Source organism: Drosophila biarmipes, chromosome 3L (genome assembly GCF_025231255.1).
Source record: "Drosophila biarmipes strain raj3 chromosome 3L, RU_DBia_V1.1, whole genome shotgun sequence".
Classification (NCBI taxonomy): Eukaryota; Metazoa; Arthropoda; class Insecta; order Diptera; family Drosophilidae; genus Drosophila; species Drosophila biarmipes.
In genome coordinates, this window is record NC_066613.1 from 17,683,197 (window position 1) to 17,708,104 (window position 24,908).

The following is a 24,908-nucleotide window of genomic DNA, read 5'->3' on the forward strand; positions in this document are numbered from 1 at the left end:
TTAACCACCGCCGTACGGTCACTCTGCCACGAGAAATTTGTATTATTATAACGTATACGTCGCTCTCGGTTACAAAATTCGAGGTGACGCTCGCTTTCGAAAGAATATTTGTGCAGGTGTGACAGGCTAATAATAACGGCCAAATAAGGGCAGCCAGAAAAGGCCTCTAAAATAATAAGATAAAACTTAAAATCAGATAAAAGTGCACTATGTGTGTGCATTGCAACCTATACCAATGTGTATCTGCGTGTGCGTGCGAACAAAAATATACATTAAAATTAGCGCAAATTGAAACGGGCTGCGTTTATATCGTGTGGTATATACGGCATCAACCGACGGGCTGTTAAGTGTGCTAGGCTAAAGGGATTTAATTACCATACAAATCGAAAGCAACAAGCAGCTTGAACTGGACAACACAAACCACCCACACAAACAAATTCACACACACACCCGCACACACACCTGTAAAGCCATCATCTTTTGCTCTTGTTTTCACCACGCCCCCCGCGTCCTTGCCGCCCAAAGAAGTGGCTATTTTTGGCGCGACTACGTCATCTGCGACATCGGCCAAAAACATCTGGCGGTGCGAAAGATAGTGTGCGGAACACACATCTTCCAAAACCCACATCATCGTCATCACCATTCCACAGGGGAGGGTTTTAATGTCGCTTTCGGTTCCGTTCTGAAAACGCGGTCTCAAAAGGGCGTCCACAAGGTCGCTCCAACTCGAATCCAGTTCTATTCACGAATACTCTGTATAATCCGTGGTAATCGTGCGCAATTTCACTGCCATTTACCTACCAAATGTCTTCAATTATGCCATTTTCTGATTTACCCACTATTGTAATTGTTCGCCTATTTTGCTGAATGAGAAGGCGCCCCTAGGCCTAAAGTTCGATTCATTAGTTTACATTTGGCGGAGGAATACCCGAAATCGAAATTAACACAAAGGCTAAAATTAAATACATATTAAGGCGTTTTTTAAATCTCTTCGGATCGCCTCGAGTGACAGACCTTGTACGCACAGACATACACAGCTGAATATTCTAATTTATAATACTCTTTCAAAAAGTAGCATGACATTGGGCAGAAGATTGACTAAAATAAATATAATATTCCATACCCTTTGAAAGATCATTATATCACTATTAAAAGGGTGTGGAATCAAAATATTACGTATTAAAGTATTATAAAAGAGGATATATTAATAGATTTAGATAAGATTAGATAAACTAAATAACTGATTGTTAATATTTGCTGGAGATGCTTTAAAAATGAATCTCAGCATTTCAACTGCAGTCTTTACAATAGGGATTAGATAAGATAGTCTAGCCTTAACAAATTAGGTTCCAAACTGCCTGCAGTATATGAAAAATCCTAACTAGCTTAGGGAATCAGTTAATGTCAGTAGTAGAGTGAGTGATTTAAACATCGCTTGGACAAAAATCGCAAGGTTATCGCATTTCCAGAGCGAAGATTCATCCGAGCTGAGATAATGAGTGTCTGAATGACTGACGTAATCGCTGCGGTTGCACACAAGATAGATTTCTGGGGTACCAAGCGATGTGCTGTGCAGTCTCAATTTATTTTTCAATTTGAGCCGCCATTCGTTCTCAACTGGTTAAATTATTATATCTCCAAAGTGACACTGTTGAATGGAACAAGAATTTGGGAAAAATTCAGACCACATCGGTTGTTAATTGCATTAACGCGTTTGCTTTGATCGGGAATAAACCGAATCAAAGTCGATTCATGGCGGGCCAAGCTCATTGCATTTCGCCCACATACGTCATCGAATCTCCATCTGTATCTGTAGTAATTTCCGCCAAGTGCAGCTGGTTGTAGCCGATTGTTGGCGTTCTGGCCAAGACCAAGACATCTGGTTACCCCGCTTTAGCCATATCTACTTCCGCCTGGCCCGGCCTGGCCTGCAACTATGCGGTCTCATATGGGATATCTGGATATATCTATATCTGAGCGCCTGCAATCGCCCCCTGAACGAGTGGTGAAAGTTGGCGCAGTTTGGATGAGGGGCAGGTCATTGTACACCAGCTCTAAAAGCTGAGTGCCTGTCGTCTGATCGTCAGACATGTAAAAGCAATTGCTCAACTTTGGCAGTTGTCGTCATACGGATCCAATTGCCATATCTTATCTGAGCTTCCACCGAAAAAACAAACAGTCAAAAAACTCCAATAGCAAGTTTGCTTACAATCCCTTCGAGGAATTTTATTTTGTAATTGTAATATTCGTATCTGTTGAGTCATGGAAATAATATATAATGTTTAAGTCAGGAATTAAAATACTTGTCTGAAACATAAAACATGTATATCCCAGATGAAGGGATATTTTTATGTAATATCTATGTAGTTTATGGATAATACGTACAATATTTTAGTTACTAAATAACTTAACTCTTGATCGCTTAGCTCAAGTCTAAAACGATCTTCCTTCGATTCTGCTTAGGGTATACCTATTTGGAGCTTGTTTTGGGGTCGCTCTAGACTTCTGCTCTCTATTAGATTCGAATGCGTGCCAAAAGAGCGAAAATGACTCATGGCGCCGTGGATGAGATGCTGACCATTGGGCTCTGTGCTATTTTCAGCGTCTGTTTTCTGAATCAACTCAATTCTGGTTGTTTACCTTTCCGAATGTGTACTTTGATGGGTTTGTCGAACTGAATTCCAATTTATTTTCGCCTTCAGCAAGCTAAAGTAACAAATCTCCAACCGATTCAATGGTAATTTGTTTTGAAAGTCCTACCATTTTTTATCGACATCATTAGAATCAGAAACTAAACCTATAATTCCTCATAAACAAAAAGCAAAGCAAATTTTCCAATGATTGCGCAAAAGGCTTTGGGAATTGTTTCAGCCGGGGAACTCCCATTAGAGTTGAAAATTGTTACTGATAACCAAATTGGCACAACCCGTCGAGAGAGATTATTTTCTGTAATTGCCTTTGGGTGAATTTTAATTGCTAAAGAAGCAGTTTTTATATTCCAGTATTTTCAAAAATGCTGCACGGTAACAAATTAGGTTTTGTATAATGTAAAGTTAAAATAAACTTTACTACCCCTGTTTTTGGGCATATATATATTAATAATTTTGTTATTACTCAATTTAAGATTCAGCTTTTTAATTATAACTTATATGTGTATCCTTCCAGACACTTAACCGTCAAGTGCATTTAGTAGCCTAGCAATATGAGTAAGCCTGGCAGTGCTCCGCCGCAGTTCACCTATGTGCCGCCCCCCTCGGCGCCGCCCTCGTACCAGGAGGCTGTGGGCGGGGTGAAGCCCGTGGGTCCATACACGCCCGTTGTTGCGCCCGCAACCACGGCGAACACCACGATTGTGACCACTGTGGTGCCCATCAGCCGCACCTCGACGCACATGATCTGCCCGTCGTGCCACGCCGAGATTGAGACGACCACGCGCACCGAGCCCGGAATGATTGCCTACTTGTCCGGCTTTTTGATTGCCCTATTCGGGTGAGTTTTCGCAAGTACTTCTCATTGAAAGACACCCATTTAATTGTCGTTTATCAATCCCTAGATGCTGGCTGGGATGCTGCCTGATACCTTGCTGCATTGATGACTGCATGGATGTGCACCACTCGTGTCCCAACTGTCGGGCGTATTTGGGCCGTTATCGTCGATAGGATCGATGGGCGCAGCAGGATCTTCGGGTTCAGGCGGATCCGCGTTGTTCCGTGGTGTAGAGTGTTTACTTTAAGCAAGCGTTTTTGCCTTTATTTATTTAATTGTAGTAATATCATTTGGATTCCACAGCGAAGGCAGTTGGAACGGGCCAAGGCTTCCCTTAATCTAACTTCTAGCTAACTCGCTCAATTGCTCCGCCGTTTATATATTTTGGTTCGCCCAAATCCTTATTGTTACCTGTATGTTTCTGCCACGCTAAAGATAGTTTTTACGTGTACATTAAATAACAAAATATCCAGCGCTCCGCGGACAGGACAACTACTACGAAAAATTAAATAATTAATGTGCTTTTCATGTACTCTGTATATGTACTGGCCTGATTACGAGCACGTTTAAGTCGCCTGTGCGTCCATTTTGAAAAGCAGGACCTTAAATATTTGCACAAATTGTAAATCCATTCAAGACCAGCTTGGGTTTTACGCACATTGTTTGGGAAATACATGTCAAAAAGAAAAAATAAAAGATATTTTTGTAACAATACTATGAAAGCTAATCTCTGTAATAATTAATCACCAAATCTATATAATTGACTTTTTATTTTTAAATAAAACGTAAAATGTCACTAAAGTTGTGAAGTTTTTGAATCAAAAATATTGTAAATCATCCGTTTGTTGATCAATAGTAAAAGAGGTCTGACTAAAATTAAGCTGGAAAAATGGAGCACCTCGCTGTGCGAGTTTTTCACAATTACTCCAGCAATTACCCCCCATTGGGATGTCCTGTCCACAGGGAATTTATAAAGCCTGGCTACGAGGTAGAGATCAAGGAGTGCTGGCTGCGGTATAGGTACGACTTCTCCAAGTTGCCCCGATGCTTTGTCACTATGAGGAGCACGAAAGGATTCTCGTGGTGCTAAACAGGGGAGATGTTTTCTATGATGTTTTTACTGGCATCAATTGTTTTAGTGTTAGAATGGGTTGCCATGTCATGACCATATTACTACAAAACTCGAAGAAAAATTAAAATCTCAAGAATTCCCGGCGCAGAAGAGGAACACCTAGTCGCTCCTGGACCACCAAAGTTTGGAAATGAGTTTGTAACTCCCAAACTATCACCTCCAAACAAAAAGATTCTAGACAAGTTTTAAAATATTCTGAAAAAAATCGTTCGTGTAATTGTAATACTAATCAGTCTTACTTTAAAAGTTTCAAAACCAAAGATGTTCGTTTGTAGTTAATTTAATATTGTCGATATTAGGTTTCCTGTTATTGACAAACTTCAAGATATGTTTGTACCAATTTTTTTAAGTCTGACATTCTCTAGTTATGAATTAATTTATAATAATTATATAAATATTTAAAAACCACTCCTCAAATTATTTGAAAATATTTCCTGTTGCCTATTTGAGTATATTTCTTTGAATGATTTAGTATATTGTAACGGTCATCCGCCTGGTCACACCGTTTTTCACGTTTTTGCGTTTGTTTGGCTTTTTCATTCGATCTTAGACTTATCCATATTTCAAGAATATTAAAGGTACATTCAAAGGTTATTTGATATTTAGGATTACCGCGAATCCTCAATGAACAGCTAGTTCGTTCCACGATATCAGAACCTCTCCGACATTTGTGGAAAAGACTAGGAAACCCGAGAATCTAGGTCGCACGTGTTTGGATGTTTTTAGTGGGTAAATTGAAGGTCCCGGGATTAACGATTATAACGAATCGTTTACGTCACTACTTTCGGAACATGGACGCCAAGGAACTCCAGCCCCCTAGCTCGGTGCGCGGAATGCAGGAGCTCCAGAGGGACCAGTTCCAAAAGAGCGTCCAGGTGCCCAGATTACGGGTTCCCGAGTCTCAAGTGCAACGCGTGATGCCGCTGGTCAAGAAGCTCCTGCTCAAGATGGAGCACCTGCATCCTGTCCGAGCTGTGGACAAGTCCCGGGAGATCCTGCTGCATCCAACGCCTGTCAAGAACTGGGAATGCCTGCCAACAGAGGATCTTCTAAGGCAGGAAGTCACCGCAGAGAACTTCTCGTTCGCCGAACTCGAGTTGGGTTACGAAAACTGGAGTGCCAACGAGATCCTGAAAAGCGTGCTGCCCACCGAGGAGGAAGGTCTCACCTCCTACTCCCGCATTGGCCACATTGCCCACCTCAATCTGAGGGATCACCTGCTGCCTTATAAGCAACTCATCGGCCAAGTGCTCCGCGACAAGCTGCCCAACTGCCGCACGGTGGTCAACAAAGCATCCTCCATTGACAACACCTACCGCAACTTCCAGCTGGAGCTTATCTGCGGGGAAGCGGAGTACCAGGTGGAGACCAAGGAGAACGGAGTGCCCTTCGAGTTTGACTTTTCTAAGGTGTACTGGAATCCTCGCCTTTCCACGGAGCACGAAAGGATTGTCAAAATGCTGAGATCGGGAGATGTTCTCTATGACGTATTTGCTGGCGTGGGTCCATTCAGTGTTCCTGCTGCCAAGAAGCGCTGTCAAGTGCTGGCCAATGACCTGAATCCCGAGAGTTTCCGTTGGCTGCAACATAATGCCAAGAGAAATAAGTGCCTGCCAAATATAAAAATGTTTAACAAGGATGGCAGGCAGTTTATGATCGAAGAGCTGCGGGAGGATTTGCTTAAGCGTCTGCTCACCACAGATACCACCACCTATGCCATCCACATAACAATGAATCTACCAGCAATGGCAGTGGAGTTCCTAGATGCATTTCGTGGACTCTACAAGGCAGAGGAGCTGGCAGAGTTGCCCGAAAACGTGGTCTATCCCACCGTTCATGTTTACTCCTTTGCCAAGGGCGAAAACACTAAGGAATTGGTGCGCCAACTGGTGGAGACTAATCTGGGAGCCAGCCTAGAGGACAACCTACTCGAGGGAATCAACTTTGTGAGGAATGTGGCCCCCAACAAGGACATGTACAGGGTTTCCTTTAAGCTGTCCCTTAACTTGCTAACCACCGCGAAAGAGATTGAAATCAAGAGAAAGCGCTGTGCGGAGGAGGAGTTGGTGCCCGCCACCAAAGTGAAATGTGTTTGATACCATATATACAATAAAGTTGTAGCTTCCAAACAATTAAAATGAGTCTCCTTTATGCCTACTTTCAGATGGGTCGCAACAAGGCAAACAACAAGAAGGTGACTCCTGGAGCCGCCAAGCCAAAGACTGCGCTGAACAAGTCCAAAAAGGCCAAGAATGTGTTCAAGGTGGCCGACGGGAACAAAGGGAAGGGTAAGAAGCCCAAGGAAGTGCAGGGCAAGCTAAAGCAGGTGAGAGGAATAGGTTTAGCCACAGAGAACACAACACTTACGAACTTAATTTACAGATCAAGGAATCTGTGAAGGCCAAGCAGGAGAAGGTGGACGCCAGCCTGAAGACTTTGCACAAGGATCTGGTGGTGAAGAAGCCAAAAGCCCCAGTGGCGCCCATCAAGAACAACAAGAAGAAGGGGGCCAATGCCCAGAAAGTGTCCGACACCTTGGGCAAACTCAAGTTCTAAGTAACTCCGCCGGTTGCCACTTAGAGCGGTTTACGTTTCACGTATAGTAGATGTAGTTAGTACCCATTGATTGTTAAAGACTTTGGTCTGATGTTGCTATGGCAAAGATGATCCAAAATATACCATAGCCATATGGACAGTGATGGGAAGCATTCATCGAGGTAGAGTTTCTCCACTTCTTGCTGGAAATACTCATATACCCCTTGACCTCTAAGAAACCTTTTATAAATTTAGAATTTTATTCCGTTAACAATCAAATACCTGATAAATATAGTTTCCAACGAATAGGCATATATATATATATATATAGGTATATATATTTTTTTATCCCAAATTTTGTTTAATGAATAATATGCAACTATTTGTATTCTTCGGGTATAAGTGTACCTTTTATAACATCTAGTAGGAACTATATATTTCAAATCCTACCTTAGAATGTATAGCTCTCCCATCACTGTATTATGGCAAACTAGACAACCACAGGAAGAGCGTTTCCAGGAGGCAACACTACACCCGGAATTACGGTGGGGGCAGCTGGAGTTGCAGGAGCAGCAGTGGATTCCGCAGTTCCATTTACAGCATTCCAACCGAAAAACTCTCGGATGATGCCATCCAACTGGACGGTATCGATACCGGCCTTCTGAAGTTCAGCCAGCACCTGGGTAGTTTCCACGGAGGCCAACCAGCGTTCATACATCCCCCTTAAACCCTGTAATCTTTGCCAGAACTGAGCGAAGATGCCCTGCTGCAGCACTTTGGCATTGATGTGTGCTCGAATGGCATACAGCGGGAAGTAGAGCTGCGCCTCGTTGAGGAATCCCTGCCAGCCGAACACTGTGCCGGACCAGTAGGGGAATTGGTTCAGCAGGCTGACCTTCAGCCTCTGCTCCTCCAACTCGAAGGAACCACCCGAAGCCAACAGCTGCTGGTCCGTCCACTGCAGGAAGATGATGAGTTCCGGCTGAGAGAGAAGGCGCCAACGGGCGGTGAATGCGGCATTGCTGTTGATGATCCGCACGAAGGCCTGGAACTGGGCATCGTTGATTAGGTAGCGCACCAAGAGCTGGTTCAAGGGCTTGAACTGGATCAAACGCTGGATTTCATCCAGATCCTGGGATAAGGTGGGCGAAGGAGCCAAGGTGGCTGCTGGAATCTGCGGCCCAAGGCCATTAGTTGGCGGCACCAGATGAGAAGACCACTGTGCCTGGGATCCACTGGCCAGTGTGATCAGGAAGAGGCAGCCCAGAGCGATGGCCATGACTGGGAAAGTGAGCGAAAGATGACTACCAACTAGAATTCGCAGGCGCTTTTATATCCCGCCGGATTTGTTATTATTTTTATCTACTGATAGCGACTCCCGGAATTTGGCGCAGCATTTCGGTTAGACGTCATCTGATAAGCTATTCGATCTGTTTATGGGTTTACCTACTCTCAAATCCCCCACGGAAGTCTGTGTTTTGGCATCAACAGGCGGTTGGCACACATGGCCGAAGAAAGTGCTTGTAAATATACGAATTTATAACATGTTAAGCTTTATTTTCAAAGTGAATCACCAACAATCCGGATGGACCTGGACCACAGAGAACCGCAAACGAACACTTCATAACATTCGGATTTACATAGCTCCACATACATACACAACGAAAATGAAAACTGGAGATATACTAGGGGATAAATCTTTTCTTGGGAGATGATACCAATTGTTCCTGCGAATTGGTTTTGGCGGAACTGATAAATAATTTCGTAAATGGGAAATGTTGAATAGGCTAAGGCACCATTAGGTATGAGTAATTTTAGTAAATGATTAATGGTCATAAGACTTGTCTATTTTACTTGGTTTTCCTGCTCTGGTTTTTAAAATCGATCAACTCAAAAAAATATAAAAAAGTTTTTTAATATAACTTTTCATATAATATAATCTATTAAAACTTGAGGATCACTAAAGATCTTTACAAAATAATGACTCGATAAAAACGCAAAACAAGTTTTAGAAACCTTTATCAATAAAATAAAGTTGTGAAATATTTCAAGATCTGAAAACCGGAGCAGGACTAGCAAGGATTTAACGTATACAGATTCTAGTACGACGTACTCGGGGGGATACCTTCAACTTTACCTTAAGACGTATAAATAAGTCGTATGTAATAAGAACTAACTTAACTGATAAACGCATGTGAGTGTGAGCAGGGGATGGGATTTTGATCTGGGTGGTGGTCTAGCTGCCGTCCCCGATGATCCTGCGACGCAGCCAGCCGGGCACATAGCCCCTCACAGCCTCGCCCAGCTGACGGTAGATGATCAGGCCCAGGATGGGCAGCACAAGGCGGGCGTCCTTGAACAAGTACACATAGCAGGCGACCAGGAAGAGCACCAGGTCCGTGCAGTAGCTGAGGGCCGAGCGGACCTTCTCGTGGGCCTGCTCCTCCGACTGGAGGATGGCCAGAGCGGCTGCCTTCTGCAGCAAGTCCCTGTCGGCGGCGGAAAGGATTAGGGCTGTCTGCGGACTGCCCTCAACCTCCGCCACCGGAGGTCTAGTCAGTGATGCATCTCGCGACCGAGTGCTGGATGGAACCCTCCGCCGGATAACCCTCTTCACCTTCACCAAGCGCGTCCTGCCCCTGGCATCCGGGCGAACCTCCACCATCTCGCTCATGACGCTCTCAGTCTCAGATTCGTTCTTGTTCTTCGATTTGGGTGGGGGCACCACCAGCACAGTGGGGTACTCGGGCTCCTCATCCTGTTGCGATGGCTGGGATTCGTGTTCCTGATCCGCATCTCCATTGTCTGGCGAGCGGTGGAATGCCAGATTGCTGGCGGCATCGCGGACATGGACAAGTTGCTCCCGTTCCGAGATGGAGAGTCGTCGCTCCCTGACCACTGGTGGGGCCAGGAACATGTCATCGCTGTCGCCACCAGTGGCGAGTCTCTTTTTCAGCTCCTCTGCATGGGTGAGCATGTCCTCTTCGTCGGTTTCTGCTGCTGCTTTAGCCGCCGCTCGCTTCAGTTCATCGCGATCCAGGTAGAGGGGTGTGTGGTACCTGTGGGAACTGCCCACTTCCCTCACCAGATCGCTGTAGTGATCCACGGCGGCATGGGCCTCCTCCTGCATGAGACGCTCCTCCTCCTTGCGGCGCAACTCCTCCTCCTCCTTGGCCCTCCGCTTGGCCTCCAGATCCGCCGCAATCGCAGCAGCATTGGTCTTCTCCAGCGGATTGGATATCTCCTCGTTGGCCTCCGTGTTCTTTTCCGTGGCTGATCTCTTGTCGCGGCTGAAAAAGGACTTGATTCCCTTGGCCAGATCCATTTTGAGGGTACTGGGATTGGGATTACTGGTGTTTACAGTCGGAACAGAAGACACTGGTGGACTGGTAGTTAGCGGTATATCGCTTCCAATTCCACTTGGCAATGGACTGATGGACTGCTCCACATGCTCGTTGGAGGACCTCTTGAGGATGGGCTTGGGCACGAAATCTGGACTGGGCAGCGGCACTGGACGGTTGAGCACCACTGCAGCCTGCTCCGGAGTGGGAGCTCGATAGGGCGTGAAGGTTCCAGCGCCCATGGTGCGCGGATGATACGTCTCCAGATCCCGGGGACTGGGCGACCGGGTGCGCGCCAGCAGCTCCATCTTGAACTTCTCGATGGAGTCCTGTTCCGAGGAGGCAGTGCTTTCCGTATAGTCCGAACCAAGGTCATTGCTGGACTGCTGTTGAAGCTCCTTCTGCGGTGGGTACACCACATCCACATCCTCATCGAAATCCAGGTCCATATCTTCGCTATCATCGGCCGTACTCTCCGTAAGATGTTCCTCCTCCAACTCCTCCGGTTCCTCCTGCTCTCTCAAATTCTTTCGGGGCTCCACCTGCAACTGTCCAGTGGTGTGGTTACGAGTCAGGTTACCCAGGTCGTTGACGTTCTCCCTGGAATCCCATTTTCGCGATATGGACACCATATCCGCCGACTGGCGACGTAGTTCGCTCCTTCTTTCAAACGACAGCCGTTCCGCCTCCGAAATGGATCCCAGACGCTTGCGAAGATTAGCAGGCGTCTGGTGGGGAACCGGCGTGGCCAGTTTGTCCTGCGAAGTCTTGCGCGATTTGGAAGCCTGCTCCAGCTCCACTGCCTCGTAGAACCGGGCCATGGCCCGTTCGTACAAAAGTTCCGTGGAGCTGACGGATCGACGGAGTGGGAAGGTGGTGTGCAAGTTGGTGAACTCCAGGAAGGCCAGATCCGGTGCTGAAATCGAAATGGGCGGTGGCTGGATGGCGTCCTCCAGGTCCAGCTCAAAGGAATCTTGTTCTGGGGGTGAGATAAATGGGATGGGTTTTCGATTAGTGCGTGACATGAGTTAGTGGGTGATCCTTAAGCCTGCAAGCCTTATAACTGGATACGTACTGTCCTTATCCTTGACCTTGCTGTTCTTGTCGAAGACGACCAGCATGAACTCATTGCTGGTGTGGACTTCGTCGTGCTTGTCGGCTGACCTGGAGAAGCGCCTGGGGTTGGACTGGGATTTCGGAGAGGGCTCTGGCATGGTTGGCTCCACCTCCTCCTCCTGCGGCGTTGGTGGAGCACTGATCTCGATGGTGGGCAGCTTCTCGCCAATCACAGCCGACACCCCAGAAGCCACGGCCAGCGCCAGAGTGGGCACATTTCTGGCCGGGCTTAGGGTCTGGCCGGAGAAGCGTCTCACGTTCTGGTTGACTCCCAGCTGCACGGGTTCCGCACTCCTTAGCAGAGCTGGTGTTATCTTTATGGGTTCTGGTGGCGTTGGACTCTTCCGCAGAGGAGCCGGCTGCCTCTTGTTGGGTGGACTCAAGCTTCTCTTGCTACTGGGTGACGCCTTTTCCGGCTTCTCCTTGGGCGGAGTGGGCAAAGGTTGTGGCCTCGGCGGCACTGAGGACCTATCCTTTAGTGCTACCGAGGGCTTGGGATTGAAAAGCTTCAATGGAGAGGTAGTTGGTGGTGACTTGGGTGACCTGGGGATCGTGGGTTCGGATGGCTTCTCCAACGGCGCCAGCGTGGTGGTCACCAGCGTCAGGTTGAGCTTTGGATTCGAGGAGCTTTCGGTGGCGGGTTTATGGACCAATTCCGCACTGCTTAGCGAAGGACTCTTGCGCACGTCCATCTTCAAGGCCTGATCCGAGGTGCCGTAGGACATCTCGTGGGTCAATTGCTCGTTGTCGATGAGCTGCGGCTTGGGTTTCCGCTTGACACTGGGCGACTGCTTGGGCGACATGCCAGTGGCGGCATCTGCATGGGGTCGCGGTGGCGACAGGGTCTTCCGACGCGGTGGCACCTGCACAGCACCATCTCCTCCCTTGGGTTTATCCTTCTCGTCACCTGCTATCTTGGTAGCTGACTTTGGCTTGGTGATGCCCCTCTTGGGATCCGGGATAAAGAGCAGCTCCGATTCTCCCGAGGGTTCACTGAGACCGTACGGGTTCTCCGCCTTCACCCGGAACTTGTACTCCGAACCTTCGATCAGATCGTGCAGTGTGGTGCTGAGGGCCCGTGTGGTTGCCGCCTTGAGCCAAACGTTCCAGCCCACTCGGAAGTATTCCACTATGTAGTTGCCAATCTTACAGCCTCCGTCGTCGAGTGGAGCCGTCCAGGAGAGGGTGGCCGACTTGCCGAAGGACATGTTCAGTTTGGGAGTGCCTGGGGGATTGGGTCTGGCCGTCACAGTGACCAGGAAGGAGGTGCTATCCTCGCCCAGCCGGTTCCAGGCCTTCACCATATACTCGCCGCGATCCTGGCGCAGCACGTTGTCGATCTTGAGCAGCGAGTTCTTCTCAGTGTTGGTTATCTGAAATGGGGAGAAGGTCATTGTTGGGGCAGATTCTTAAGGATTTTCGCAAGTGACAAATAAAAAGAAAAATAAACCTTTAAGATTTATTTACACATATCGTATTTAGATATAATACATATTGGGAAAATAAACTCTCACCAAAAAATACTCAAAATATTAGAGTGAAAGTGAAAAAAGAGAAGGGGCTAAAGAAAAGTGACTTTTTTACACTTTTTTAAGAACTTTTATAAGAACGACATAACTCACCTCAAAGCGTCCACCTGGAGCAATCACCTCGCCCTCATGGAGCCACGTAATGGCCGGCGGTGGTTGCCCAGCCACGCCCACTTTGAGACGAAGCACCTCGTCCGCCTCCACAATCAGTCCATCCTCGTAGGTGCGAGGCAACCGAATCTTGGGCGGAGCCTGGACCATCAATCGTGCTTTGGTGATCACATGACCCGCCCGATTGGTGGCCGTGCACTTGATCTCGCCCTCGTCGGTCAGGGCCACCTGGTGGATCACCAGGACACTGGCCTCGTTGTCGTTGACGATCTTGGTGCGGCGACTGCTGAAGATCTCGTAGCCATCCTTGAACCAATTTATCTCCGGCGGAGGTTCGCCCAGGATGCGCACTCGGAACTCGATGCGCTCGTCCTCCACAGCATTCGTGTCCACCAGTTCATCGATGAAGCGGGGCACGGTGATGGCATTTCGCTGGAGCGTCACTGTCAACGGATCGGAAAGTTCGCTGGCATCGGATCGACCCACGATGTTCTCGGCAAAACAGCGAAACTGATAGCGCCATCCTGGTTCCAGGCCGCTGATGCACACATCGCAGCGGTCGACAGGAGTGGGCGTGGCCCTCACCCAATGGGGGGAGCCCATGCGCCGGTGCTCCACCGTATAGCCGGTGATGGGGGAACCGCCATCATGCAGTGGCCGATCCCAGCGCAGGTTCACCACGTCCGGTTGCTGTTCCGGCAGGGCCACTGGCGTCAGGATGGGACGGCCGGGTGGTGAAGGTCGCTCTGATTTGAGAACAAAGTAGGGATTATGAAATAGTGAAGCTCAAACTATTGTTTTTGAATGGTCCATATTTAAAGGAACTTAAAAATCGACATTTTCCAAATAATTTTCGAGAACCAAACCTGTCAAAACTTGTTTCACTTCAGAATTCCTTAAATTAGTATTAACTTTTAAACTATTATAAAGTGGCAGATTGGTAAACCGAAATCCAATAAAGTAAGTAAAGTACTAAAAACCCTGCCACTTTTAGACTTCATTTCGGAAATGTTTAAAAAATCGGCAACAACTAAAAAACAATGTTTTGAATAATATACTATTTTATAGTAATAGTAAGAATATGAGATTACTAGAAATAGGTCCCAAAAGAATGTCATTAGAAATTTAAATTCAAATATATTGGTCAAGTGAGAAATAGCGAGTTGGACATCCGCTCTGTCAATTACCCATATAGAAACGCCTTTAGGCCCTACATAATAATGCACCCACCGCACTTTGTATCTCAGCATAATGGCTCTTCCGCTTTTCGAAAGACAACATTACTTTGACGTTGTGAGATTTTTGGGGCCAAACAGAAGACACGGCAACCACTGAGTGTGCGAGTGGCTATAAATAGACGCATTTCTAGCGCTCCCACCAGCCAGCCAGCTATGCGGGCCTGTCTACCATTCGGGGGCCCCTTTTAACATCTTGAAAATCGGGTAGGAATACGTACTGGGACTGGGACTGGGACTGGGGCAGGGACAGGGACTCCAATGGGTTCCGGAGATTCTACTTGCCTGCGGACTTCCAGTGGACTGCCTTCTTGGGCCGACCGCTCTGCGGATGCGTGTGCAGCTTTCCCGGCTGATTTCCCATTTCGAGATATTTAGATATTTAACCTATTTGCAATATTGTGCTTGCCTATACAGAGGATCTATATATAGACAGTCGAATTTAACTTAACTTAACCCGTCGTTTTTGTATCGCCAATGAGCACACTTCAAACTTCAACTACTTTAACTCCAGGTGGGGGCTAGTCCTAATAATATAACTTTCGTAGCGTTTGTTGGCTTTTGTTTGCAAGCGTTGCCATTTTTGCGGCGCGTTAAATAATCCGTTCCGTTCGGTTCGTCAGCCCAGCATCCACCTCCTCCTCCGCCGATCAACGAAAGCTTTCTGCTTTTTCAAATTTGAATTCGGTTGGGTCATCGATATCGATAGCATCAATCGATAGACTGTCGGCTAGCTACTTCTAGCTATTTTTTAGGGAACCGTTTCACATGAAAAACTATTACAACTTTGATAGATTTTCATAATAAAACATTATGCCCCGTCCTATTTAAAACTATTTTTTTCAAATATTTGATTTTAAATCTTTAAAATGATTATAATTTAATATATGTGCTCTAGCTACATCCTAGCTGGTTACAAAATGTAGCCGTTGTAATTGTAGCTACTATGCAAAAGTCCACCACTAGTTTCCCCAATCGATAGTTGGCAACAGTGGAGCAGTGTCATCACCGGCACAAATTATGCTTTTTTCCAACAGTCCAGTCTTCCCCAAAAAGATTTTCGCTATTTTTTGTAGTGTTACTTGTTGACCAGTTTACTAAACCCAATCCGATCCGCAAAGTGCTCTTCAGCGTATCCTAGCTAAGTTACAACCGTGACCTGCCGCATGTGTGTCTTCCAGTGCATCGAATTCAGTGAAAATGCCCCGTCCTTGGACTGAATTTTGGGAGGCTGTTGTGGGACACTATATGCTGGGAATATAGAAAAGACTATCATTATAGCATCGCAGTGCGGAAAAGCCGCAGCTGTTCCATTGTGACAGGTGCAGCGGCACACACACACACACGTACGCTTACCTGCATTTACCTATTCCGCCCGTCCAATAACAAAAACAACAACAATGGCTGGCACGGCGACCGCGACGCCAATGGAAATAGATGAATTTGTAAATTCGTCCCTAATATCTTGGGTGAGTGCTACTACGTGTGATATGGATAAACATGCTCGACATTTGCATCGCCAGTGGGCTATGTGCCTGGCATAAATAATTCAAGTGCCCGATTCCCAAGCACTCGCATATGGAAACGAGACCAACAAAAACAACAACAGAGTCGTGAGAACAACCTGCTCACATACTGACACACACAGCTGAGGTCAGCGAATTAGAACAAGGTGTTGAACTCCATTCTAAGGATAGTGAAACCTAAAAGAATAAAAACAATGAATTCAAATGAGAGAGTTATGAATGTGTTATACATAAGAAAATTATTAGTTTTCCTACAACAGCAATGCTTTTTATAAATTAATGATATTTATAAATATTAACTGAAAGCTATTTTATAAAAATTGTTCATACTTTATTCAACTGTATCCCCAACTGTTTAAAAGAAGGAAGATAAATCTATGAACGAAAACAAAACAATAGAATGTTCTTCTAAGACTGATAAACAGAGGAATATTTCCCTGCACAACTAAAAAAATGTATTTAAATTAGTATTACCTTTTTCAAAACTCTCACTCCACTTCAGACTCCTAATATTTTGCCCCCCACTGTGTGTAGTTATGCGGCTTTCCGCAAGAACCAAGGTCATTGTAACTTGCTCAAGACTGCTTACGGTACAAAAAGACACGGAGGAGGAGTATAATAAGCTCTTGTCCAGCGAATATACATATTCACGCCCGCTCTGGTTCTTTGTTGGATTCGGTATCTAAAAACTGGTCATTTCTTCCTTTACAGCTGGAATCATGTCTGCCACGTGCCGAGCTGCTCACTGGCTACACTTCGCTGCTGGATGGCCACATAATCCACAGCGTCTGGCTGCAGATCGATCCGGAGCCCCAGAATAATCCCAGCGAGCTCAGCGATCTGAATGGCAAATCCCTCAGCATCGCCAGGGCCAAGAATTTTGAGTGCATCGTGAGGAATCTCAAGTCCCTTTTCGAGGAGGAACTCGGCCAGACTATTTTGGTCCTGCCGGATGCCTTCACTCTGGGACATCATCCGGAGAGCAGGAACGGCCTGGAGCAGATGAAAACGCTGCTCACCCTGCTCCTCGGCGCGGCTGTGCAATGTCCCAACAAGGAGCTCTTTATTGCCCGGATCAAGGAACTGGACCTGGAGACGCAGCACGCCATCGTAGCATTGATCAAACAGGTGACCGATAGTCATAGTCTGGTGCTCACCGAGGACTCTCTCGAGCGGCTGACCCCACAGACCATGTACACGCACATTCTGCGCCTGACCAAGGAGCGAGATCTTATGTATCTCAAGTGGATCGACTTGGCGTGCGTGGAGACCGAAATGGCGGCCAGCGACAATCTGGTGGAGTGTGGTCAAGGAGTCAGCGTTCCACGTTCTCCTTCGAATGGAACTGCCACCTCAACGCCTTCATCTTCTTCCAACTCAGAAAGCAATCATCTTGCCGTAGAGTGTGCAGATCTCCGTTCGAAGAACCGTAAACTTCGTCAGGAACTGTAAGATAAGATCTTATTTAATACCTAATGTGGTAACCTTAATTCTTTACCATTTTTGTAGAGAGGAAAAGTCCGAAAACCTTTTGGAGCTTCGCGAGGAGCTAGACGACAAGAAGGCGCGTTTCGACAAACTGCGTCAGGAGAGCCAGGAATGGTTTACGGAGGCCAAGCGGGCAGCAGCATATCGCGACGAAGTGGACATCCTCAGGGAGCGGGCGGAACGAGCGGATCGACTGGAGGTAGAAGTGCAGAAGTACCGCGAAAAACTCGGCGACTCAGACTTTTATAAATCCCGCGTTGAGGAACTGCGTGAGGATAACCGTGTGCTGTTGGAATCAAAGTATATTTACAAAAAAAAAGGTTTAAACCCTTTTTAACCCATTATCTTTCACTCCCCCAGGGAAATGCTGGAAGAGCAGTTACAGCGCTACCGGAAAAGGTCTGAACACGCCATCTCCCTGGAGTCCGAAATTATCAAATACAAGCAAAAGCTCAACGACATGGCGCTAGAACGTGACGTGGATCGATCCAAGCTGGAGGAGCTGTTAGAGGAGAATGCCCAACTGCAACTGGTAGCCAGGAATCTCAACTCAACGATGGATTTGGATAAATCCTTCTCGGAAAACGAAGACGACTGCAACTCAGGTGATAACAGCCTGTCCGAACAGCTAACAAATAATGCCCAAACCCGTGCCCTGAAACTCGAGCTGGAGAACCGTCGGTTGACTGCCGCCCTGGAGCAATTAAAGGAAAGCAGCTTCCACGAGTCTACCACCAAGATGCTTGAACTGGAGAAGGAGAAGAAGAAGCTCTCTCTAAAAATCGAGCAGATGCAAGAAAACATTCAGCGGCTGACTCAGCAAAATGTGGAATTGGAGGGCGTCTTTAAAAATGCCCTGGAGGAGAACAAGAAACTGCAGGACGCCGTGGATAGTCGCCAAAAGAGCTACGATCGCCAGAGTCTGGAGCGCGAGGCAGACCGTCAGAAGCTTTCTGATGCCGAGCAACATGTCGAGACCCTGAACAAGGAGAAGCAGCGCATTCAAACGCTCAACGATAGCATTCAGCGAAGAGCCGACGATCTTGAACGACTGGCGGAGAGCAAGACAAAGGAATTAGAGCAGTACGCCGAAAAATCCAAGCAGTACGAGCAGACCAAACAAAAACTTTACGAAATCGAAGCCAAGGTATCCACTTTTGAGCGCGAAAATGCCAGCTTGCTCAAGGAAGTGTCAAAACTGAAGGAGGGCAGCGAGCAAAAATCTGTGCAGCTCGACGAGAGTATCAATCGTCTGGATGCGCAGAGCAAGGAACTTCAGAAGCTGGGCAAGGCACTCGAAGATTCGGAGCAAGTTCAGCAGAAGCTTGTCGAACTTGAAAAGCAAAACCAAGAGCTAGCTTCACAACGAATCATTGATCAAGAGATGATCAGCACACTTCGTAACGACCTGGTAACTGGCACTCTAGTAACGAAGAAGGTGCGTCACAACTTGGAGAAACTGGGCCTGGCCGACGAAGAACCAGGAGAGCTGAATGTGGAGCACGTCGTAGAGAAACTGGTGCGCAATCCGGAGACTTTCAAAACTGTGCGAGAGATTATGCTAAATGTGACGCGTGAGCAGCAAGAGGAGGAGGAGCGAGAAGGTGGCGTGAAGTCTGACATGTGCGTGCTATGCCACCGTCAGGAGATCTTCACGGTGGAAAAGAACATTGAACTGGCTACTGCTCCAGTGCCCGCTCCAGCGCAACCCTCTTCTCAGGAACTACGCTTCGAGCACAAACTGCGAGTGAGTCCGGCACGCGAGTCCGCAGAGCTGATCCGCATTAAGGATTCGAACACACAGCTCCAGACGGAGAATGCTCGGCTCAGTGTGGATGTGGCTGCTCTGGGCTCCCAGATAACGTCTCTAAACACGCAGCATGTAGCCCTTCAGTTGGCGAACTCCCAGTTGGCGGCCGAAAAGGACACGCTGCTCAAGGACATCGATTCACTGCAGCAGGAGCATAAGCATGCGCTGCAGGATCAGGTGACTTTGCAGTGCCTACACGATCAGCTATCCGCGGAGTACGAGTCGCTGAACAAGGACAAGGAGCAGCTGAAGGCGGCAGTGCGGGATTTAAGGCAGGAGCTGCGCGACACACGTGAACAGCAGTTAGCTTTGGAGCAGCGCATCGAGGAGTTGACCACTCAGAATAACAACATGAAGACCTGCAGCGAGGATCTGTCAATCCTGCGCACCGAGCACTCCAAGCTCACCGATGACTTCCGCAATCTCTTCGCCACCAGCGATCGCTTCAAGAACGAGTACAAAAATATTCAGGAGCAGTACAAGATGGTGCGCATGGAGCACTCGAGCCTCAAGCTGCAAAACACCGAGCTCTCCGGCGAGCTTAACACCAAGAGCGATCAAGTACGTCACCTGCAGGTGGAGTACAGCAAGGTTCAGCAGCGTTGTGAGGTAGGTTGTTAGAGCCAATTCATTATACAAATCTAATGTTATTTAATTCTTCTGCAGATGTTGATTCAAAACAATGCTGAGCTCGATTCAGAGCGCAAGGCCTTGATGGACAATGTGTCACAGTTGCTCTCCCAGTATCAGGAACTCTTGGCCATATCCCTGGAGGACAAAAAGCACTTCCACGAGGAGGAGAAGAACTACACGGAACGGGTGCATAGTCTGAAGCGGCAGAAGGAGAAGCTGGAGGAGAAAATCATGGAGCACTACAAAAAGTCGGAGACCACGGTGCACAAGAAGTAAATATCAAAGTGTACAAAGTTAATTTTGTATTAACTCTATAATGTTTGACTTCAGGAAGCCTTTTGCCAGCATGCTGGTAAGAAGAGTGAAGAAGGCCAGCTCGGATCTGATGAACAAAGTGCCCAGCCGTGTAAGTTTGCTAGAAATAATACTGCTTTGATGTAAACATTGACCTGCAAAATAATTATTTCAGAACCGGCGCTCCTGGGTGGATGATGCTCGTACCAATTCCCAGTTCGTGATCGGTTCCGAATCCGGCGGCAATGAGTCGGATAACAGCAACGAGGAGCCGCTGTCCATTGCCTCCGACACGCACTTACTGCAGCGGAATGTCCCGCTCCGCCAGAGTCTGCAGCGGTAAGTCATCCAGTTGGGATAAAAATATGGTTCAGTGGCTGTTTGGGTTTATGGTTTTCGTTCTATTTACATGTATTATACACAACTCAACTCTCGCACCAACAAACCAACCACACTGTACAATATGTCCCAGTAGGGATTTGCTGGATAGCTCGATCCAACGCGGCGGCGCCGTGCGCAGTAGCCTGCAGGCTCAGAAACGTACGGATTTGAATAACTCACGTAGAAATAGCGTGCACGGGTATGCGCTTTAGATGTTTAACAATCGATTCGATCCCATTAAAACTTGCCAATTGAAACCGATACGACATTCGCTGAATGAAATTCGGGTTTTCAAAGGGCAACTATCAACCCCAAATCCACCTTTTTCCTCCTGCACAATGCGTGTTTGCATCCTTTTGTTGTCGCTCCTCACCTTCGTGATATGATTTGATTTAACCAGTTACTAATAAATCATTTGCTTCGCAGCAGTCTTGAAGCGCCAGACGTGACGGGCAGCAGTCTGACACTCGGCACAGCCGGCTCTCGACGCACCGTTTATCTTATCGACGAGCACCAGAAGCTTCCCGATGGCTCCAGTCCCAGTTCCGCCCAGCCGCAGTCCGGTGGCAGCAGTGGATCCGGCAATGCTGCGACACCCACGCCAGCAGAGCCTCAGACGCCGCAAAAGAGCAGCGAGAACAGCGCTCCAGTGGGTCCCGCCACGTTCCTCATGTACAACCGGATAAACACCACCATTGGAGGAGCCTCGAACAGCGGGGATCAGAGTCCACTGCTGCAGGCCAGTGGCAGCGTATCGGGAACGCCCCTGCAGGATGACAAGTCGGCGAGGAAGCGGACCGAGGACAAGAGCAATAGCATCTGGTATGAGTACGGCTGCGTCTAGAAACTCAATCAAAACAGTATACGTCCACAACTTGAACTCGAATATAATGCATTTGCTGACGAAGTATTATTTCGTTTTAGAAATTAACGAATTTATTTTTAAACGCATTAGAACATCGATGTTGCCTTAAGCTAGTTACAGAAGTAAGTGTAAAGTGCTGCTTGAACCGCTATGATTTGCCTTAAGACATGTTTTACAATTAGACTATGTACTTTACTATAGTTTGTACCTATTTATGCAATCGAAAAACTCCAGAAGACTACGCGACAACTAAGCGAACTCATAACTATCCAGTATACACCCCTATATACACAAAACTATAAAGAAATATGTTAACAAATTAGCTATACCGATGCCTCAATGTTACGTCCCAAGCGATATATATTTACATTCGCTTATTTGGTGTTTTGTAAACTCGACTCGAATCTATGTATTCCTATATACTATATGTTGTATACCACACTCGTACTCTGCTAGCAGCTAACAAACGCGCCTTCAATTTGTGAATATATTTTTATAAATTACTTGTAGCCTTGTACTATTTATTGACGCAAAGCCTAACACCGCAATAAAACTAAGCAAACATTCGTAAAAAAATCTCACTTTTTTGGGCAACTCTCTAAAGATAACCAAAGATACATATAAGGTGATTCGTTCGTCCCCAGTATTTTAGAATGAAAAGTGACTGGAGACTAAAAAGATGTGGTTAAAGGCTCTCATTCCGCTGGTAACTACTTTAAGCTGGTAACTACTATAAGCTCTAGATAATACTCGTTTGTTCGTAACTTTAAGCTCTTGGTGCAATATTTGGCGGCCACATGTGATGTGTGCCAAAGTGACAGTAATGTGGCTTGCCACAGTGAAACCACATTTTCCATCTGCTATGACGGTGAGTCAATTTGTTTTCAAGTGAGCACACTAATCTGAAACGTTTTCATTTCTAGGTGTGGCATCTTATAATCTACTGTCGTGTCCTACGGACTATTATTGCACCGATGGATTTTACACCTGCTATAAGAATGCCGATCCGGTTTGCAAAACAGACACCTCAACAACAGAGATACCAACAACCACTGAGATCCCAACAACCACAGGGATCCCAACTACCAGACTGATCCCAACTACCACCGAGATTCCAACAACCACCGAGATCCCAACTACCACGACGACGACTGAGATGCCAACTACTACTACGACCACAGAGATCCCCACAACTACTACCACCACTGAAATCCCAACTACCACAACAACCACAACTACTACAACAACTACTGAGATCCCAACAACCACAACTACTGAGGCCCCAACTACCGAAGAGCTCTGCCAGCAAGCCACTAAAAACACATTTTTTGAAAACCCAGATGATCCCACCTGCACTACGTAAATATCCAAGTCTGAAATGTTTTTTGGTGGTACAGATTTAATCTTATATATTTAATCAGTTTTATAACCTGTACTGTAACTACCGACGGCACCCACTCTACAAAAATAACCTCATGCAAGGCTAATCAGTACTACAGTGCCAGCTTGAAGGTTTGCACCACGACCAAGCCGGATGGATGCGTGGAGGCAACCACTGTGGGCACCACCACCACCACTGTGGCCACCACAACCACGGTGACCACCACAACCGCCAGTACAACCACAGCCGAGCCGTGGAGTGCGGAGGCCACCTGCTTGACTGTCACCAAATCCACTTTGTTCCAAAACAAAGACGATCCGACGTGCACCACGTGAGTAAATGCTGTATGGACTCCAAGAAAGCACCTGACATCATCGAATCTTGCAGATATCTTTATTGTTATGTCGCGAATGGATCGGCTACGGCTTTAATCAAGACCTGCAAGACCAACGAATACTTTGACGCGTCCTCAAAAAGGTGCTCTGAGGACAAACCCGAATATTGCACCTAGTTTCTGAACTTTTAGAAGCAGACATCTCGATGTGTTTTCACATATTGATATCAATAAAGCAAAAGTTAAAAGCATGTTAATTGATAAGCTTTTTGGGTATTTGCTGAGTAGGCAAGAAAACTCTTCCTGCTAATAATGGTTCACCTCGTATTTTGTGCAAGGGTGCACATCTATCTATTTTTTAATTACTTGTAGCCGTGTACTTTTCATTGACGCGAAGCCCAACCCCGCAATTAAACTGAGCAAACATTCGTAAAAATATCTAATTTTTTTGGCAGCTCTCTAAAGACAACCAAAGATACGTACGAGGCTCATCATTTTAGATTGAAAAGCGACGGTAGACAAAAAAGATGTGGCTAAAGTTCCACTGGTAACTGCTTCAACCCGTGAGCATTTCTGGATAATATTCGTTTTTTCGTACCCCTAAAGCTCTTGATCCAATACTTGGCGGCCTTATGCGATGCGTGCCAAAGCGACAGTGTAGTGTATTGTCACAGTGAAACCACGGATTGCACCGATGGTCTATAAACTTGCTACCCAAATGACGATCCAGTGTGCGAATCGGACACCACGGCACAGAGATCCCAACTACCACCGAGATTGCATCGACCACTGAGATCCCAACAACCACGGAGACTACCACAACCACGGCGAACAATGAATCACCACAAATCTACAATAACAATTCCAGGAAGGAATTTTTCTTTTCCACCAGATAAGTCTGCAAGTCCAAACAACCGGATTATTGCTCTTAACAACCCAGAAATTCGCACATATCTGAGGGGTCCGTAAACGAAACACACTCATATGTACACTTATGACCGGCAAAACAAATTAATAAAAGCAGGCCATAAACATGAAATACATTTCCAAAGCGAAGAGATAAACGATGCTACAGATTAAATCCTACCGGTACTTAAAGGCTTCTCGGGCCTTCAAGGTTTCAGTGTGCCAAGTGAAGCAAGGTTAGAGCGACAATGTGGACGAGTCTCATCTTATCAGTGGTAACTATGCAAGCAGCTCTGATAGTTCCCCTTGTGAATACACATTATCCCCCAACAGATCCTGCTGCACAGCCTGGCTGCAGCGCCAGCTCCCGGACAGAAGGCTCTGGGCACGGACTCTTGGAGTGCGGACACGGCCTGCCAGGAACTGAATAAATCGGCCATAATTGAAAACCAAAACGATGCCACTTGCGTCACGTAAGCTATCCTTTTAGCTCACCCTGATTGCTGAGTATTAAAGTGAAAATCTACTTTCAGTTTTGTGTATTGTTACATAGCCAATGGATCAACGATAGCACTAGTTAAGAGCTGCAAAAGCGGACAATATTTTGATTCTGAACTAAGAATATGCAGTATCAATAAACCGGAAGGATGTGAATAACGTGGTTAAAGATAAAATAGGGAGACCTGTACGAGAATAGCATGGCACTCATCTGTTATAGATGTTATTATGATAGTACTCATTTGTTATAGATGTTATTATGATACCACTAAAGTGGAAGAACAAATGTTTCAAAAAAAGGTCCTTA

The 24,908-nt window shown here is 46.6% G+C and overlaps 8 protein-coding genes across 17 annotated transcripts; 6 read left to right on the forward strand and 2 right to left on the reverse strand.

Annotated features, from left to right (window-relative positions):
* The first annotated feature begins 4 nt into the window (after positions 1–4).
* LOC108035625 (LITAF domain-containing protein) lies at positions 5–4,287 on the forward strand. Of its 3 annotated transcripts, XR_006368487.2 has the most exons (4): positions 5–116; positions 3,166–3,489; positions 3,554–3,733; positions 3,790–4,287. XR_006368487.2 is itself a non-coding variant. In XM_017111317.3 (3 exons), exons 2-3 carry the CDS (start codon positions 3,203–3,205, stop codon positions 3,657–3,659), a joined length of 393 nt encoding a protein of 130 aa, XP_016966806.1. In that variant the 5' UTR covers positions 11–83; positions 3,166–3,202; the 3' UTR covers positions 3,660–4,287. The 3 variants fall into 3 exon arrangements, 2 of the variants coding, with proteins under 2 accessions (XP_016966806.1, XP_050742509.1); XM_017111317.3 differs by having other exon boundaries at positions 11–83; positions 3,554–4,287; XM_050886552.1 differs by lacking the exon at positions 5–116 and adding an exon at positions 2,841–3,023 and having other exon boundaries at positions 3,554–4,287.
* An 826-nt stretch (positions 4,288–5,113) lies between these two features.
* Positions 5,114–7,656, forward strand: LOC108035660 (uncharacterized). Its single transcript, XM_017111368.3, has 3 exons — positions 5,114–5,196; positions 6,783–6,944; positions 7,001–7,656. Exons 2-3 carry the CDS (start codon positions 6,783–6,785, stop codon positions 7,172–7,174), a joined length of 336 nt encoding a protein of 111 aa, XP_016966857.1. The 5' UTR covers positions 5,114–5,196; the 3' UTR covers positions 7,175–7,656.
* Positions 5,203–6,776, forward strand: LOC108035659 (tRNA (guanine(37)-N1)-methyltransferase). The gene has a single exon (XM_017111367.3). It carries the CDS (start codon positions 5,335–5,337, stop codon positions 6,712–6,714), a length of 1,380 nt encoding a protein of 459 aa, XP_016966856.1. The 5' UTR covers positions 5,203–5,334; the 3' UTR covers positions 6,715–6,776.
* LOC108035220 (uncharacterized) lies at positions 7,478–8,468 on the reverse strand. Its single transcript, XM_017110745.3, has one exon. The coding sequence runs from the start codon at positions 8,430–8,432 to the stop codon at positions 7,644–7,646; it is 789 nt and encodes a 262-aa protein (XP_016966234.1). The 5' UTR covers positions 8,433–8,468; the 3' UTR covers positions 7,478–7,643.
* Positions 8,469–8,683: 215 nt separating this feature from the next.
* LOC108035219 (muscle M-line assembly protein unc-89) lies at positions 8,684–15,128 on the reverse strand. The gene is made up of 4 exons (XM_017110744.3): positions 14,771–15,128; positions 13,233–13,996; positions 11,570–12,983; positions 8,684–11,473 (listed from the first exon to the last, which is right to left on the reverse strand). Exons 1-4 carry the CDS (start codon positions 14,847–14,849, stop codon positions 9,390–9,392), a joined length of 4,341 nt encoding a protein of 1,446 aa, XP_016966233.1. The 5' UTR covers positions 14,850–15,128; the 3' UTR covers positions 8,684–9,389.
* A 337-nt stretch (positions 15,129–15,465) lies between these two features.
* LOC108035258 (girdin) lies at positions 15,466–22,048 on the forward strand. 8 transcript variants are annotated; one of them, XM_017110804.3, is made up of 9 exons: positions 15,466–15,954; positions 16,723–17,459; positions 17,521–17,799; positions 17,860–19,918; positions 19,976–20,214; positions 20,273–20,348; positions 20,412–20,575; positions 20,709–20,816; positions 21,044–22,048. In XM_017110804.3, exons 1-9 carry the CDS (start codon positions 15,886–15,888, stop codon positions 21,459–21,461), a joined length of 4,149 nt encoding a protein of 1,382 aa, XP_016966293.1. In that variant the 5' UTR covers positions 15,466–15,885; the 3' UTR covers positions 21,462–22,048. The 8 variants fall into 8 exon arrangements, with proteins under 8 accessions (XP_016966293.1, XP_016966295.1, XP_016966294.1 ...); XM_017110806.3 differs by having other exon boundaries at positions 21,047–22,048; XM_017110805.3 differs by having other exon boundaries at positions 20,712–20,816.
* On the forward strand, positions 22,046–23,448 carry LOC108035259 (integumentary mucin C.1). Its single transcript, XM_017110815.3, has 5 exons — positions 22,046–22,188; positions 22,254–22,350; positions 22,406–22,841; positions 22,904–23,194; positions 23,251–23,448. The coding sequence occupies exons 1-5, from the start codon at positions 22,162–22,164 to the stop codon at positions 23,372–23,374; spliced, it is 975 nt and encodes a 324-aa protein (XP_016966304.1). The 5' UTR covers positions 22,046–22,161; the 3' UTR covers positions 23,375–23,448.
* Positions 23,449–24,259: 811 nt separating this feature from the next.
* On the forward strand, positions 24,260–24,908 carry LOC108035053 (uncharacterized). The gene is made up of 3 exons (XM_017110433.3): positions 24,260–24,378; positions 24,437–24,576; positions 24,637–24,908. Exons 1-3 carry the CDS (start codon positions 24,352–24,354, stop codon positions 24,758–24,760), a joined length of 291 nt encoding a protein of 96 aa, XP_016965922.1. The 5' UTR covers positions 24,260–24,351; the 3' UTR covers positions 24,761–24,908.

Coding starts and splice junctions, on each gene's coding strand:
- LOC108035220 (XM_017110745.3), bottom strand. CDS start 8,432: ATGGCCATCGCTCTGGGCTGCCTCTTCCTGATCACACTGGCCAGTGGA.
- LOC108035053 (XM_017110433.3), top strand. CDS start 24,352: ATGTGGACGAGTCTCATCTTATCAGTG. Junction 24,379..24,436: donor CGAGTCTCATCTTATCAGTG/GTAACTATGCAA, acceptor ATCCCCCAACAG/ATCCTGCTGCACAGCCTGGC. Junction 24,577..24,636: donor AACGATGCCACTTGCGTCAC/GTAAGCTATCCT, acceptor ATCTACTTTCAG/TTTTGTGTATTGTTACATAG.
- LOC108035219 (XM_017110744.3), bottom strand. CDS start 14,849: ATGGGAAATCAGCCGGGAAAGCTGCACACGCATCCGCAGAGCGGTCGG. Junction 13,997..14,770: donor AGTCCACTGGAAGTCCGCAG/GCAAGTAGAATC, acceptor TTCTCAAATCAG/AGCGACCTTCACCACCCGGC. Junction 12,984..13,232: donor CTCCAGGTGGACGCTTTGAG/GTGAGTTATGTC, acceptor TCCCCATTTCAG/ATAACCAACACTGAGAAGAA.
- LOC108035258 (XM_017110804.3), top strand. CDS start 15,886: ATGGCTGGCACGGCGACCGCGACGCCAATGGAAATAGATGAATTTGTA. Junction 17,460..17,520: donor CGTAAACTTCGTCAGGAACT/GTAAGATAAGAT, acceptor CCATTTTTGTAG/AGAGGAAAAGTCCGAAAACC. Junction 20,215..20,272: donor GAGACCACGGTGCACAAGAA/GTAAATATCAAA, acceptor GTTTGACTTCAG/GAAGCCTTTTGCCAGCATGC.
- LOC108035625 (XM_017111317.3), top strand. CDS start 3,203: ATGAGTAAGCCTGGCAGTGCTCCGCCGCAGTTCACCTATGTGCCGCCC. Junction 3,490..3,553: donor TTTTTGATTGCCCTATTCGG/GTGAGTTTTCGC, acceptor ATCAATCCCTAG/ATGCTGGCTGGGATGCTGCC.
- LOC108035659 (XM_017111367.3), top strand. CDS start 5,335: ATGTTTTTAGTGGGTAAATTGAAGGTCCCGGGATTAACGATTATAACG.
- LOC108035259 (XM_017110815.3), top strand. CDS start 22,162: ATGTGGTTAAAGGCTCTCATTCCGCTG. Junction 22,189..22,253: donor TAAAGGCTCTCATTCCGCTG/GTAACTACTTTA, acceptor CGTAACTTTAAG/CTCTTGGTGCAATATTTGGC. Junction 23,195..23,250: donor GACGATCCGACGTGCACCAC/GTGAGTAAATGC, acceptor CGAATCTTGCAG/ATATCTTTATTGTTATGTCG.
- LOC108035660 (XM_017111368.3), top strand. CDS start 6,783: ATGGGTCGCAACAAGGCAAACAACAAGAAGGTGACTCCTGGAGCCGCC. Junction 6,945..7,000: donor TGCAGGGCAAGCTAAAGCAG/GTGAGAGGAATA, acceptor CTTAATTTACAG/ATCAAGGAATCTGTGAAGGC.